The sequence below is a fragment of the Hemitrygon akajei genome, chromosome 5 (genome assembly GCF_048418815.1).
Source record: "Hemitrygon akajei chromosome 5, sHemAka1.3, whole genome shotgun sequence".
NCBI lineage: Eukaryota > Metazoa > Chordata > Chondrichthyes > Myliobatiformes > Dasyatidae > Hemitrygon > Hemitrygon akajei.
Window position 1 is genome coordinate 121,952,403 of NC_133128.1, and position 13,591 is coordinate 121,965,993.

A 13,591-nucleotide genomic window follows, 5' to 3' on the forward strand; every position below is an offset into this window, starting at 1 on the left:
CAGGCTGACAACCAATCACGGGTGCGGTACGGGTTTTTAAAGGAGACGGGATTGAAGCCGCTCAACACGGGAATGAATTGAAGTGTGCGGGGGCATTTATGAACCCGATAACCCAGGCAGCCGAGCCGCATTATCCGAGTTTTACTGAATCACAGTGTCGTACCGCAAGGAAACAGGCCCTTCGGTCCAACAGGCCCGTGCCGGCCAAGAATCCCTAAAGCCCATCTTTCGCCCATATTTCCTATCCAAGTTCCTTTTAAATAGTATTGTTTATGTCCCTGTCTCAATCGCTTCCTCTAGCTGTTTGTTCCATTTACTGGCTACTTTGTGCGTAAAAAAAGTTGCCTTTAGGTTTCAATTAAATCACCCCCTCACCTTATTTTGTGCCCTCATGTTTATGATTCCTCAACCCTAGGGGAAAGACTTTGCTGATTGACTCTACCTGTGCTCTTCATTATTTTATTCACTTCTATAAGATTATCATTCATTCTCCTATGTTCCAATGAATAAAATGCCAAGCTCCCAACTACTCTCCAAAAACTCAGCCCTTGAGTCCGGGCAACATCCTCATGAATCTCCTCCGCACTCCTTCCAGCTGAATGCCGACTTCCTATAGCAGGGTTACCAGAATTGAACATAATATTCCAAATGTGGCCTCAGCAAATTTGCAGACCATCATGTAGGATTACAGAAATTAGAAGAACTAGAGGTGCTGAAAATCTGTATTAATACGGAAAACACTGGAGGTGAAAGAGTTAAAAATTCAGTTCAAAATACCATTTATGTGAATGTTCATTATGCACTGGGCCTATGGCCATTTCCACAGCAGCTGCCCAATCTTCAGAGTGTTTCCAATATTTTCTGTTTTTGTGTAGAAAAGTAGGGACCTTGTACATAGAAACCAGATAATGTCAATGTTCTTTAATGCCACTGATTTGGAACTTGGGTCTTTAGGACACAATTTACAAATCTGCAGATTCACAAAACTTAAAGGTGCAATAAGTGAAAGAAAAATGAAGGGCTATGTGGGAAGGAAGGGTTAGATTGATCTTGGAGTAGGTTAAAAGGTCAGCACAACATTGTGGGCCAAAGGGCCTACACTGTGCTGTACTGCACTTAATAAAGTTGCCAGGTGAGTGTATGTGTGTGGTGTTCTGCTGTGACACATTCACATTAAGGTCCGACGTGTTGTGTGTTTAGAGATGCTTTTCTGCACACCACTGTTGTAATGTGTGGTTGAGTTTCTGTTGCCTTCCTGTCAGCTTGAACCAGTCTGGCCATTTTCCTCTGACCTCTCTCATTAACAAGACATTTTTGCCCAAAGAACTGCCATTTACGGGATTTTTTTTTTGTCTTTCTCAGCATTTTCTGTAAACCCTTGAGTTAATGTAGCATGGAAACAGGTCCTGTGGCCCCATAAGGCAGATGATTAGAAGACCATAAGATACAGACCCAGGGGCCACTGTATTAGGCACACCCGTACACCTGAGTGTTAATGCACATATCTAATCAGCCAACCGTATGACAGCAATGCATAAAGGTGTGCAGGGCATGGTCAGTTGTTGTTCAGACCAAACATCAGAATGGGGAAGAAATATGATCTAAATGACTTTGACCACAGAATGATTGTTGGTGTCAGACGGGGTGGTTTGAGTATCTCAGAACCTGCTGCTCTCCTGGGATTTTCATGCACAACAGTCTCTAGAGTTATAGAGTTGTAGAACAGTATAGCGCAGAAATAGGCCCTTTGGCCCATCTAGTCCATGCAGAACTATTAATCTGCCCTGTCCCATCAACCTGCACCCAGACCAGTGAATTTAAAGAATTTAGGTGTACAAGATAATAAGAGGCATTGATCGTGTGGATAGTCAGAGGCTTTTCCCCAGGGCTGAAATGGCTAGCACAAGAGGGCATAGTTTTAAGGTGCTTGTAAGTAGGTACAGAGGAGATGTCAGGGGTAAGTTTTTTACACAGTGAGTGGTGAGTGCGTGGAATGGACTGCTGGTAGCGGTGATGGAGGCAGATACGATAGGGTCTTTTAAGAGACTCCTGGAGCTTAGAAAAATAGAGGGCTATGGGTAAGCTTAGGTAGTTCTAAGGTAGGGACGTGTTCAGCACAGTTTTGTGGGCCAAAGGGCCTGGATTGTGCTGTAAGTTTTCTATGTTTTCCGATGAAGGGCCTTGGTCCAAAACGTGAACTGTTAATTCCTCTCCACAGAGCTGCCTGACCCGCCATGTTCATACAGCATTTTGTAATTGTTGTTTTTACTTTATCCTCTATCATTCATGTGTCACAGTCTTCCAACTCCACCTAGATGACAGATGACTCCACCGTCATCTTACACCCCTCCTCAGTCCCAAAGTCCTTTTTTGCCACTCCTCTTCCCCTCTCTAAAGAGAATGGTGAGAAAAACAAAAAAAATTAGTGAGCGGCAGTCTTGTGGGCAAAAATACCTTGTTAATGAGAGAGGTCAGAGGAGAATGGCCAGGCTGGTTCAGGAGGTACCTAATAAAATGGCCACTGAGTTTAGGAGCAGAATTTGGCTATTCAGTCCGCCAAAGCTAACAAATCTGCCTCATCGCTCAAGGAAGCCGGATCTGGAAACTGGTGGAGTTGGAAATGAAAGTCATGTCTTGATCAGGTCTAGGGACAGGATACAGGGGCCCAGCACTGGTATTAAACCAATTGGCAGCCTCCATTTTGTGGTACTTTCATGGTCTCTTCAGTCCTGCCCACTTTTTCCAAGACTCAGAAGAAATTCGGTGAATTTCTATGGAGTCACAGAATAACAGTCTTTTTTTAAAATTCTGTGTCTCCCAACGGAGGAAGGGATTCTGGGAACGAAAGGGTTAACTTATATGGAGCATTTGATGGCCCTAGGCCTGTAGTCACTGACGTTTAGAAGAATGAGGAGTGCTCTCATTAAAACATATCGAATATTGAAAGGCCGAGGTGGAGTGGATATGGCGAGGATATTTCCTATACTGGGGGACTCTCAGGACCAGAGGACGCAACCTCAGGAAAGAGGGACGTCCATTTGACACGGAGATGAGGAATTTATTTCGCCAGTGGGAGTGGCTCTGTGGAATTCATTGCCGCAGATGGCTGTAGAGGCCAGGTCATTGAGTATACTTAAAGCAGATCTTGAGGGGTTCTTGATTAGTCAGGCTGTCAAAGCTCACAGGTAGAACGTAGGAGAATGGGCTTGAGAGGGATAGTCAATCAGCCACGTTGGCACGGTAGCGTAGTGGTTAGCACAATGCTTTACAGTACCAGTGACAGGGTTTCAGTTCCTGCTCCTGCCTCTAAGGAGTTTGTGCGTTTGTCCCGTCCCTGTGTAGCTTTCCCCACAGACATCGAAAATTGTCCCGTGATTGGGCTAGGGTTAAATTGGGGACCGCTGGATGATCCGGCACGAAGGGCCTATTCCGTGCCGTATCTCAATAAATAAATAAAATCAGCCATGATAGAATGAAGCAGACTCGATGGGCTGAATGGTATAATCCTGTTCCTGTTTATTATGGTCTTATTTACCCTGACCATCACCCGCTTAAAGCTCTGTCAATTGCTTCTGGGATGAGAATCGGCACCGGAATTTCTCAGCTGCGCTGACGGTTTGTTCGGTTGAGGAGAAGCCGCTTTAAGAAGCGGGATTGGTGAGAAAGAGCAGAGAGCCGCTTTAAGGAACTGACGGGCGGGAGCTCTCCGCCGTTCTGGTGCTGAATTTCTCCCGGAGCGCCAGCGAGTCCGGATCAGACTCGGAAGGAGAGCTTGGAGTCGGAGTGGATCGGAGAACGCTTGGTGGGTCGGAGACTCGATGTGAAGCGGCGCTGGGCGGGAGATACTGGGTACAGATAATCAGATCCAGGAACGGTGTGGAGCTGCGACAGAAACTGAGCTTTGGAGCGGGCCCAAACCGGGCCTAGTCCGGGCCAGCCCCGGGCAGCTCGGGTCCAGAGCCGCAGCCTCCGTTCATTGAGCACAACAACCCGTTTATCGGTCTTAACCAGGCGCAACTGCTCAAATTCGCTCAATATCAGCGTCTGTCTTTGTGGCTCGGGAACAGAATGGATTCCGTCTGTGCTGCCGTGAAAATTCACCGAGAGCTCGGCCAATGACCCAGTTCGCACACAACCGGGACCACCCGGGTCTAGTACAATTCTGCATCGGGATCCCCCCTGTGCGACCGCTCTGTCGGAGGAGCTTCGGCTTGGATCGATCTGCATCACGGGCTCGGACTTGGACCAATCTGGGTCAGGACATTTCCGGGTTGGACCCGCCCGTTCTCGAGTTCCAGGTTGGACCCGGTTATCCCGAGATCCTGGGTTGGATCCAGATTTAGATCTAGTTGTCCCAGGGTCCTGGCTTGGATCCGACTGTCCCGGGAGCCCGGGTCAGGGCTGCTTCCGTTATTCATTGTTGGGTCACATTACACAGATGTTGCGCCAACTCCGGCTGAAGTGCCGCTGCCACATGTTGTTTAGTGACTTGAAGGTTTTGCCGTTCCGGCGACCTGCCCCTCCGCCTCCTGCGATGAACTACGACCAAATCTCACACCCGATCACCCATGGACTCCCGCCCAACAACAACACTCTCGCGCCGGCTGTTAAAGAGACCAAGTGGAGGCCAGGCGGCTCGGCACCGGCCGAGGACCGCCGTCAGGAGCAGGAGTCCAGCAGCTATGATCAGGCCACTGCTTTGGCGAGTTCTGCGGAAGAGGAGTATTTCCGAAGGAAAGCCGAAGACAGGGTATCCCTGAGCAGTAGCATTGCCAGCGGCTGCAGGTCCCCCCAGTGTCGGATCTGTTTCCAAGGCCCCGAGCAGGTGAGTGGTGACTACCCTTCCCACCTTCGAAAAGCAATCCACGTCGCTTCTGCTTCCAATACATTATCTGCTGAGGAAGTGTTCACACCCGTGGCTGAGATGACTTGGAAATGATAATAAGTTTGAGTTGTTGATATCTTTGGATTGTTTACTTCTAAACATTTCTTGGAAGTAGTTCAGGAGGACGTTGCCAGTGCCTAAGTCACATTTCACATTTCCCATTGAAAAGATATCGGTCAACTCTAGGTAGAGCTGATACTCATGGTGAGAGACAGATCAATCCATGTCCACAGACACCAGAAACAAATGTTTGCAACAGAAGACTTAGGAGCAGAATGAGGCCATTCAGCCCATCGAGTCTGCTGTGCCATTCTATCATGGCTGGTTTATTATCCATCTCAACCCCATTCTCCTGACTTCTCCCTGTAAACTTTGTCACCCAGACTCTTCAAGAACCTATCAACCTCTGCTTTAAATGTACCCAATGACTTGGCCTCCATAGTTGCCTGTGGCAATGAATTCCGCAGATTCACCACCCTCTGGATAAAGAAATTCCTCATCTCTGCTCTAAATGGGCATCCCTCTAATCTGATGCTGTGCCCTGTGGTCCTAGACAATCATTAATAACCAGATACAGTCAACATCCTTTTCCCAAAACAAAACTATCTCAAGCACAAAACAGTTGGGAGGCACAGTGACCTGTAGAAGATGAGGGTGGGTATGGACCAGTAGACCCCTTGGGTCCCACTTCTGAATACCATCACGGCTGATCATCCATTTCAATATCCTGTTCCCACTTTCTCCTCATAACTCCCTATCCCTTTAATGTCAAGAGACTGGCCAACTTTGAAGAGAACTAACACACACAAAATGTTGGAGGAGCTTAACAGGTCAACTTCTTGAGCCGAGACCCTTTGTTATGGCCAAAAATGTAGGTTGTTTATTCCCCTCCAGCATTTTGTGTGTGTTGCTCTGAATTTTCAGCATCTGCAGTATCTCTTGTGTTTACTCAAGAAGAAGTTTGAGGTTTCTGGGAAAGTATCAGGAGCTGGGAAAGAAATTAAAAGCATGGAATTGTGGAAACAGGATTCAGAGACGATGGGAAATTTAAACCGTGTGAACTAACAAAGGGGAGCCAGCACAGAATTGTTAAGGGTGATTATTATTTGAGTAAGTTGGTGGAGTTTCTTTTTGAAAAGGTAACATAAAGGGCATTGCATTTCATAGTACAAACATCAGTTTGGAAAATATCTCTAGGTTAAATACAGTGCCACCCACTGGTGAAAGATGGAATTGGAGAATCTGGCAGATCGTTGTGCGGCAGAGGCAGGAGTCAGTTGGAAGGAGGGGGTGCTTTAGATTTCCATTAGATAGAGGTAGAATTGGGCCATTCAGCCCATTGAATGTGTTCCACCATTCCATCATGGCTGATTTTTTTTTCTCAACCCTGTTCATGTGTCTTCTCCCCACAAAAGGGGAAATCAGGAGAACACACAACAGTCCTCATTGGGGTCAATGGTGAAAAGGGCAGGTGGCTTCAAGTTCTTAGGCGTCAATATCTCAAGGAATCTATCCTGGGCCCGACACATTGATTGCATCACAAATAAGGCAGCCGGCAGCTCTATGTTAGAAGTTTGAGGAGATTTATTGCTTATTTATTTATTATTTGTTATCTTTTGCATTTGCATAATTTGTTGTCTTTTGTGCATTGCTTGTCTGTCCATCTTGTGTGTGGTTTTTCATTGATTCTATTGTGTTTCTTTGTATTTACTGTGAATGCCCACAGAAAGTGAATCTCAGGGTTGTATATGGTAACATAGAAGTACTTTGATAATAAATTTACTTTGAACTTTGATTTTGACTCTCCTTGGCTCCAGTGAAAATAAGCCCAAGGACATAGGTTGACGTGTTCTTGATCAGTGAGGGTGTCAAAGGTTACAGGGAGAAGGCAGAATAAGATTGAGAGGGATGATTCATCAGCCATTATGAAATGGCAGACCAGACTCGACAGTCAGAATGGTCTAATTCTGCACCTAGGATTTATGGTCTGATGGTCTGAGTTGTAAGGAGAAGTTGGATAATCTGGGAGTTCTTTCCCTGGAGTATAGGAGGGTGAGGCGTGACTTCGTAGAGTTATATAAAATTATGAGGGGAGTAGATGAGGTAGATGGTTGCAGTCTTTATCCCAAGTCTAAAACTGAAGGACAGAGCTTTACGATGACAGTAAAGACTTAATGGGGTAGCTTTTCACAGAGAGGGTAGAGGGTGTGTGGAACAAGCTGCAGAGGTGAATATAGTTACAATATGTAAATGACATTCAGATGATTATATGTGTAGAAAATAGATTCGAGGGATATGAGGCAAATACCCGTATTAGTGATGATGTACGAAAAGAGAAAGAAGACAAGAAAGAGGATGATGCCTCAGATGAAGACAAATCAAAAATTGAGAATGTTGGATAGATAGATACTTTATTGATGCCAAAGGAAATTACAGTGTCACAGTAGCATTACAAGTGCACAGATATATAACTATTAGACGTAATAAAGAAATGTTACCTTAAAAATAAAATGTAAAAGATTTACAAGTCAAAGATTACAATATTTACAAGATTTCCATGTTCACACTGAAAAGATGGTAGTCAAGAATTACCGTAATATTATACAGTAATGGGTGCACAGTCCCACCATCCAGGTAAGGTGATGGTAATATTGCACAATATTGCCCAATAACCAGGCGTGGTAAACAGAGCTTAAACAGAGCTCTTGTAAACAGAGGTTATTAAAACTCTAACAGGAGGGGGTCATCACTTCCCTGGCTATAGGTTGACTCATTATAGAGCTGAACGACCGAGGTTAAGAATGACCTCATATAGCGCTCTTTGGAGTAGCACAGCTGTCTTAGTCTATTACTAAAAGTGCTCCTGTTCAGCCAAGGTAGTGTGCAGAGGGTGAGAAACATTGTCCAGAATTGCCAGGATTTTCCAGAGGGTCCTCCAGTGTGTCCAGTTTGACTCTGAGAACAGAGCCAGCCTTGCTAATCAGTTTATTGAGCCTGTTGACATCACCCATGTTGATGCCATTGCCCCAGCACACCACCGCATAGAAGATTGAATTAAATTGAAGGATCAGGTGAAGATAAAAAGAAAGAAGGGGACAAGAAGAAAAAGAAGAAAATCAAGGAAAAAATGCATTGGTCAAAGGGATTGAACACAACCAAACCAACTTGGACAAGGAATCATGAAGATGCTACAAATGAAGAATGAAGAGTTTTGGAAGAGTCTGACTAATGACAGTGGTATAGTTGGAAGCGCGATGCAATTACAGCTCAGGACATTGGGGTTCAGAGTTCGATTCCAGTGCCGCCTGTAAGGAGTTTCCTCCCTGTGAACGTGTGGGTTTCCTCTGGGTGCACCGGTTTTCTCCCACAATCCAAAGATGTACCGGTTTGTAAGTTAATTAATCCTTGTAAATTGTCCTGTGATTAGGTGAGGGTTAAATAGGTGGGATGCTGAGTGGCGCGGCTCGCTGGACCAGAAGGACATGCTTCATGCTCTATAAAGATAAATAAATAATGCAGGAAATTGGGATTAGTTCAGACAGACATCCTGTGGAGGACTTCTCTTCTCCTTAGAGGGATGCCCTGTATCCTTCTAAACCTTTTCTATGTATGTACTGCCACGACACTAAACTCTTCTTCTGTTGCCCCCCACCTTGCCAGCATTTCAGTGAGTTCTGCGCCCGACACGACACCGAGTTCTTCTTCCAGCACCTCTATCTCCGAGCCCACTTCTTTGACAAGAATTCCACACACCACCCTGGTGACCCCTTCTCCTGCCTCAAGCCCTCCTCCTCCTTTTCTTGGGCACCCCGCTCTGGCTCTCTGCCTGCTCTGGATCTTTTCATTTCAAATTACCAACAAGACATCAACTATCTTGACTTCAGTACTCCTCTCTCCTCCTCGAACTTTACTCCCTCTGAATGCACTGCCAGCCACTCTCTCTGCACCGATCCCAACCTCAGCGTCAAACCCGCAGACAAAGGGGTTGCTGTTGTAGTGTGGCTGACTGACCCCTACCTTGCTAAGGCCAGGTGGCAGCTCTCAGACACCTCATCATACCTGCCCCTTGAAGATGACCACTCTCTGGACCATCAGAAAACTGTCTCCGACACCATCACTGACCTCATCAACTATGGAGAACTCCCATCCACTGCCACCAAACTCATAGTTCCCTTACCCTATACTGCTCGCTTCTATCTCCTACCCAAGATCCACAATCTGGACCGTCCAGGTAGGCCCATTGTCTCTGCTCCTGCCTCACTGAAATCGTGCCCTCATATCTCAATTCCATTTTTGGTTCAGTCCCTTCCCACCTACATCTGTGACACTTCTTATGCCCTTAACCTCCTCACTAACTTACAGTTCCCTGGCCCTGACCACCTCATTTTCACCAGGAATGTTCAGTCCCTATACACTTCGATCTCCCATTGAGAAGGCCTCAAAAATCTCTGCTTCTTTCTCAATAAAAGAATTAACCAGATGCCCTCCACCACCACCCTCCTCCATCTGGCAGAACTGGTCCTCACCCTCAACAATTTTTCCTTTGTCTCCTCCCACTTTCTCCAGACTCCAGGGGTAGCCATGAGCACCTGCATGGACTCCAGATATGCCAGGTTTTTTGTTGGCTACATAGAACAGTCAATGTTCCAAGTCTTCCCCGGTAACGATTCCTCACACTTCCTCCACTATATTGACGACTGCTTTGGTGCTGCTTCATGCACCAAAGCTGAGCTCGTCAGTTTCATCAACTTTGCCTCCAACTTCCACCCTGCCCTTAAATTCACTTCGTCCATCTCCGACACCTCCCTCTCTCTGCCTCCATCTCTGGTGATAAACTGTCGGCCGACATCTTTTATAAAACGACCGATTCCCATGGCTATTTTCCACCCTATCTCCTATAAAAATGCTATTCCCTTTTCTCAGATCCTTCATCTCTGCCACATCTGTTTCCAAGATGCAGCTTTTCTGTCCAGGACATCAGGAATGTCCTCCTCCTTGGAAGAATGGGGTTTCCCTTCATCCCCTATTGATGCTGCCCTCTCCCTCATCTCCTCCATTTCCCATACGTTCGCGCACACCCCATCGTCCCACCACCTTAATAATGATAGGGTGCCTCTTGTCCTTATCGACCACCCCATCAGCCTCCACAACTAACACATCAACCCCAGCAATGTCCTCCATCTCCAAAGGCATTATTCATTTACATGACTTTCCGTAAACTCATATTCCACATTCTTGATGTCCAAAGTCAAAATCAGATTAAATTTACTATCAAAACACATGCCAGCATATACTACCTTAAGATTCATTTTCTTGCAGCTATTTACAGGTTATCTGTACCTTAAACCATGCAGTGTTCATTTAAGACTTCACCCACTAAAACAAAATTACCAAGTTACACAGTAACACACACACAATGCTGGAGGGATTGAGCCGGCCAGGCAGCGTCCATGGAAAGAGTCGATGTTTCAGGCCGAGACTCTTCATCCAGTCCTGAAATGTTGACTGTGTACTGTTTTCCACAGATGCTGCCTGGCCTGCTGAATTCTTCCCGCATTTTGTGTGTGTTACCTTGATTTTCGGTAACTGCAGATTTTCTCTTGTTTGTGTTTTCAAGTTACACGCAGCCTTTCAAATACTTCTGATGATTCCACTAAAATGGATGTCAACTATAGGCTACGATGATGGGATAAAACACGTCGTGACCAACCAGACACATTTTTACCCCATTAGACTTCATTTAATTGTGAAGGAAGATGGCATCAACATTACTGTCAAAGGCCAGTTAGCAGTGACCTACCTGCTAATCATTTCATCAGCACTGTGAGATGTATCCCTTGAGGTCAGTGATGACTTGCACAAATTGTTAATAAAAGAGCTATTTTACAGAGGCACGTATTACAGGAAGGATGTGGAAGCTTTAGAGAGGGTGTGGAGGACATATAGCAGGATGCTGCCTGGATTAGAGAGCATGTCTGTAGGATAGGTTGAGTGAGTTAGGGCATTTCTCTTTAGAGTGAAGGAGGATGAGAGGCAACTTGATGAGGCATAGATTGAGTGGACAGCCAGAGACTTTTCCCAGGGTAGAAATGGCTAATATGAGGAAACATAATTTTAAGGTGATTGGAGGAAAATGTAGGGAGGATGTCAGATTTAAGTTTTTTTTACACGAAGAATGGTTGGTGCATGGAATGCCCTTCTAGAAGTGGTGGTAGGGCAGATACATTGGGGGCATTAAGACACTCTGAGATAGGCACATGGATGATAGAAAAATGGAGGGCTATGTGGGAGGGAAGGGTTGGATTGATCTTAGAATAGGATAAAAGGTTGACACAGCATTGTTATCCAAGTGGCCATACTGAGCTATAGTGTTCATTGCTCTAAGATTTGAGTCAATGTCCTCAGCACTGAGAGAGCATTTTACCAAATGAAGGGCCACTGGTGAAATCGAAGTGAATGGGAAAGGGGAGTAAACTCTGCAGTGATGAAAAGGTGATGTGTGCCTCTGTTAAGCTGGTGATATTGTCATGCTCTCCATTGCCGTCCCATAGTTTCACCACCATTGTGTGTCTTGCTTTACAGGGAGACCTGCTGAGCCCATGTCGCTGTGCTGGTTCTGTGCGCTGTACACACCAACCGTGCCTAATAAAATGGATAAGTGAGAGAGGATCCTGGAGTTGTGAGTTATGTTACTATAAATACCACGTCATCGCCATCAGTGCCAAGAACCCTCTCCAGGTAACGGACATCTTTATTGTAATTTGCTTTTATTTTCCCCCTTTTCCACAAAATCCCTGACTTTCTCAGATGAGCACAAGGAACTCTGAGTGCCCCTTTAATAGGCGGGATGGCAGTGGATAGTGCTGCCGCCTCACGCCTCCAGAGATCTGGTTCGATTCTGACCTCCGGCGCTGTCATGACCTTTCTGTGACCAAGTGGGTTTCGTCCACGTGCTCAAATTTCTTCCCACATCCAAAAAAGGGTTAATTGGCCACTGTGACTTGTCCCTTAGTGCAGGTTACTGGGCAAAATAAAAATCAAAACATGTGCGATAATGTTGTACTCTATAAAACCCTTGTTAGTCCACACTTGGAGCATCGCGTTCACTTCTGGTCACCTCATTATAGGAAGCATGCAGAGGCTTTAGAGAGGGTGCAGAGGAGATTTACCAGGATTAGAGAGCATGCTTTATGAGCGTGGATGGAGCGAGCTTGGGATTTTCCCTTTGGAGTGAAAGAGGATGAGTGATGACTTGATAGAGGTGTATCTGATGTTGAGAGGGCAGAGATAGAGTGGATTGCCAGAGTTTCTCCCCAGGGCAGAAATAGCTACTATGAGTGGTAATAATTGGAGGAAAGTATGGGAGGGGGGACCTCAGAGGTAAGTTTTTACAGACAGAATGGTGGGTGTGTGGAACACCCTGCCAGGGATGGTGTTAGAGGTGTTAGGGATGGCATTTATAAAACTCTTAGAGAGGCACTTGCTTTGTGGCCAAGTTTGTGGACAATACAACGATAGGTGGAGGGGTAGGTAGTCTTGAGGAAGCAAAAGGCCTGCAGAATGACTTAGACAGATTAGGAGAATTGGCAAAGAAGTGGTAGATGGAATGTAGTGTAGGGAAGTGTAGAGTCATGCACTTTGGTAGAACAAATAAAGGCATGCACTATTTTCTAAACAGGGAGAAAAGTCAAAATTCAGAGGTGCAGAGAGACTTGGGAGTCCTCATACAAGACTCCCTAAAGGTTAACTTGCAGGTTGAGTTGGTGGTAAGAAAGGCCAATGAACATTAGCATTTATTTTTGGTCAAAATGGCACCTGTGTACAACGCTGTTTCGGTCGACATCTTCTGGATAGATCATGAAACCATATATTTCACTTTTAAAATGTTTTTTTTTTACATTTGTTTTTTGTTGTGAATGTGATTCTGGAACTGTTGGAGCTTCTGATTTGCAGTTTGGAGATCGTTTGGGTGTTTTAGTGCTCTGCAGATTCCAGGAGGCAAAGGCAGTGTGCTCGAACCTCGTGACGAGCAGGTCGCAGGACGGGGTGTGAGCCGATGTTCGACTCCATCTCGCCAATTAAAGCTTCCATTGTTCGCCGATTAAAATCACAAAGAAGATTGAAACACTGAGGCGAATGTGGAAGGTGAGCACTGGCTGCCTGCCTTTTGATCACTGGTCGGAGAGGAGAGACTGCCTTTTGATCGCTCTGCTGCTGGAGAGGAGAGACTGCCTTTGGATCTCTGGGGGATCGCTATGCTACAGAGGGGAGAGACTGCCTTTGGATCTCTGGGGGATCGCTCTGCTGCTGGAGAGGGCAGACTGCCTTTTGATCACTGGGGGGTCGGTCTGTTGCCAGAAAGGGGAGAGGCTGCCGCTCTGCCGGACAATGTCCCAGGTTTTCTACATTTTGGATATGGACTTGGACTATACTATACTGTGTTTTTTTCACCTGATCTTTCTCATTTTTTCGTGTGGGAGGAGGGATTTGGGGTTGATGACCTTGCTGTCATTCTTTTCTTTCATGGTTTCATGGTTATCTGGAGAAGAGTTTTGGAATTGTATACTTTGATAATAAATGAACCTTTGAACCCTTTTTTGAACATTTCCAGAGGACTAGAATCTAAAAGCAAAGATATGATGTTGGGGCTTTATAAGGCATTGGTCAGATGGCCCTTGGAGTAATGTGAGCAGTTTTGGGCTCCTT

The 13,591-nt window shown here is 45.7% G+C and overlaps 1 protein-coding gene across 1 annotated transcript in view; it reads left to right on the forward strand.

The window, feature by feature from the left end:
• The first annotated feature begins 3,448 nt into the window (after positions 1-3,448).
• The window catches only part of LOC140728128 (E3 ubiquitin-protein ligase MARCHF4-like), a 32,860-nt gene continuing 22,717 nt past the window's right edge, over positions 3,449-13,591 (forward strand). The window contains exons 1-2 of the mRNA XM_073046345.1: positions 3,449-4,825; positions 11,468-11,623. Coding sequence (XP_072902446.1) covers positions 4,439-4,825; positions 11,468-11,623 — 543 coding nt within the window. The 5' untranslated portion in view covers positions 3,449-4,438. The remainder of the gene's footprint in view (positions 4,826-11,467; positions 11,624-13,591) is intronic.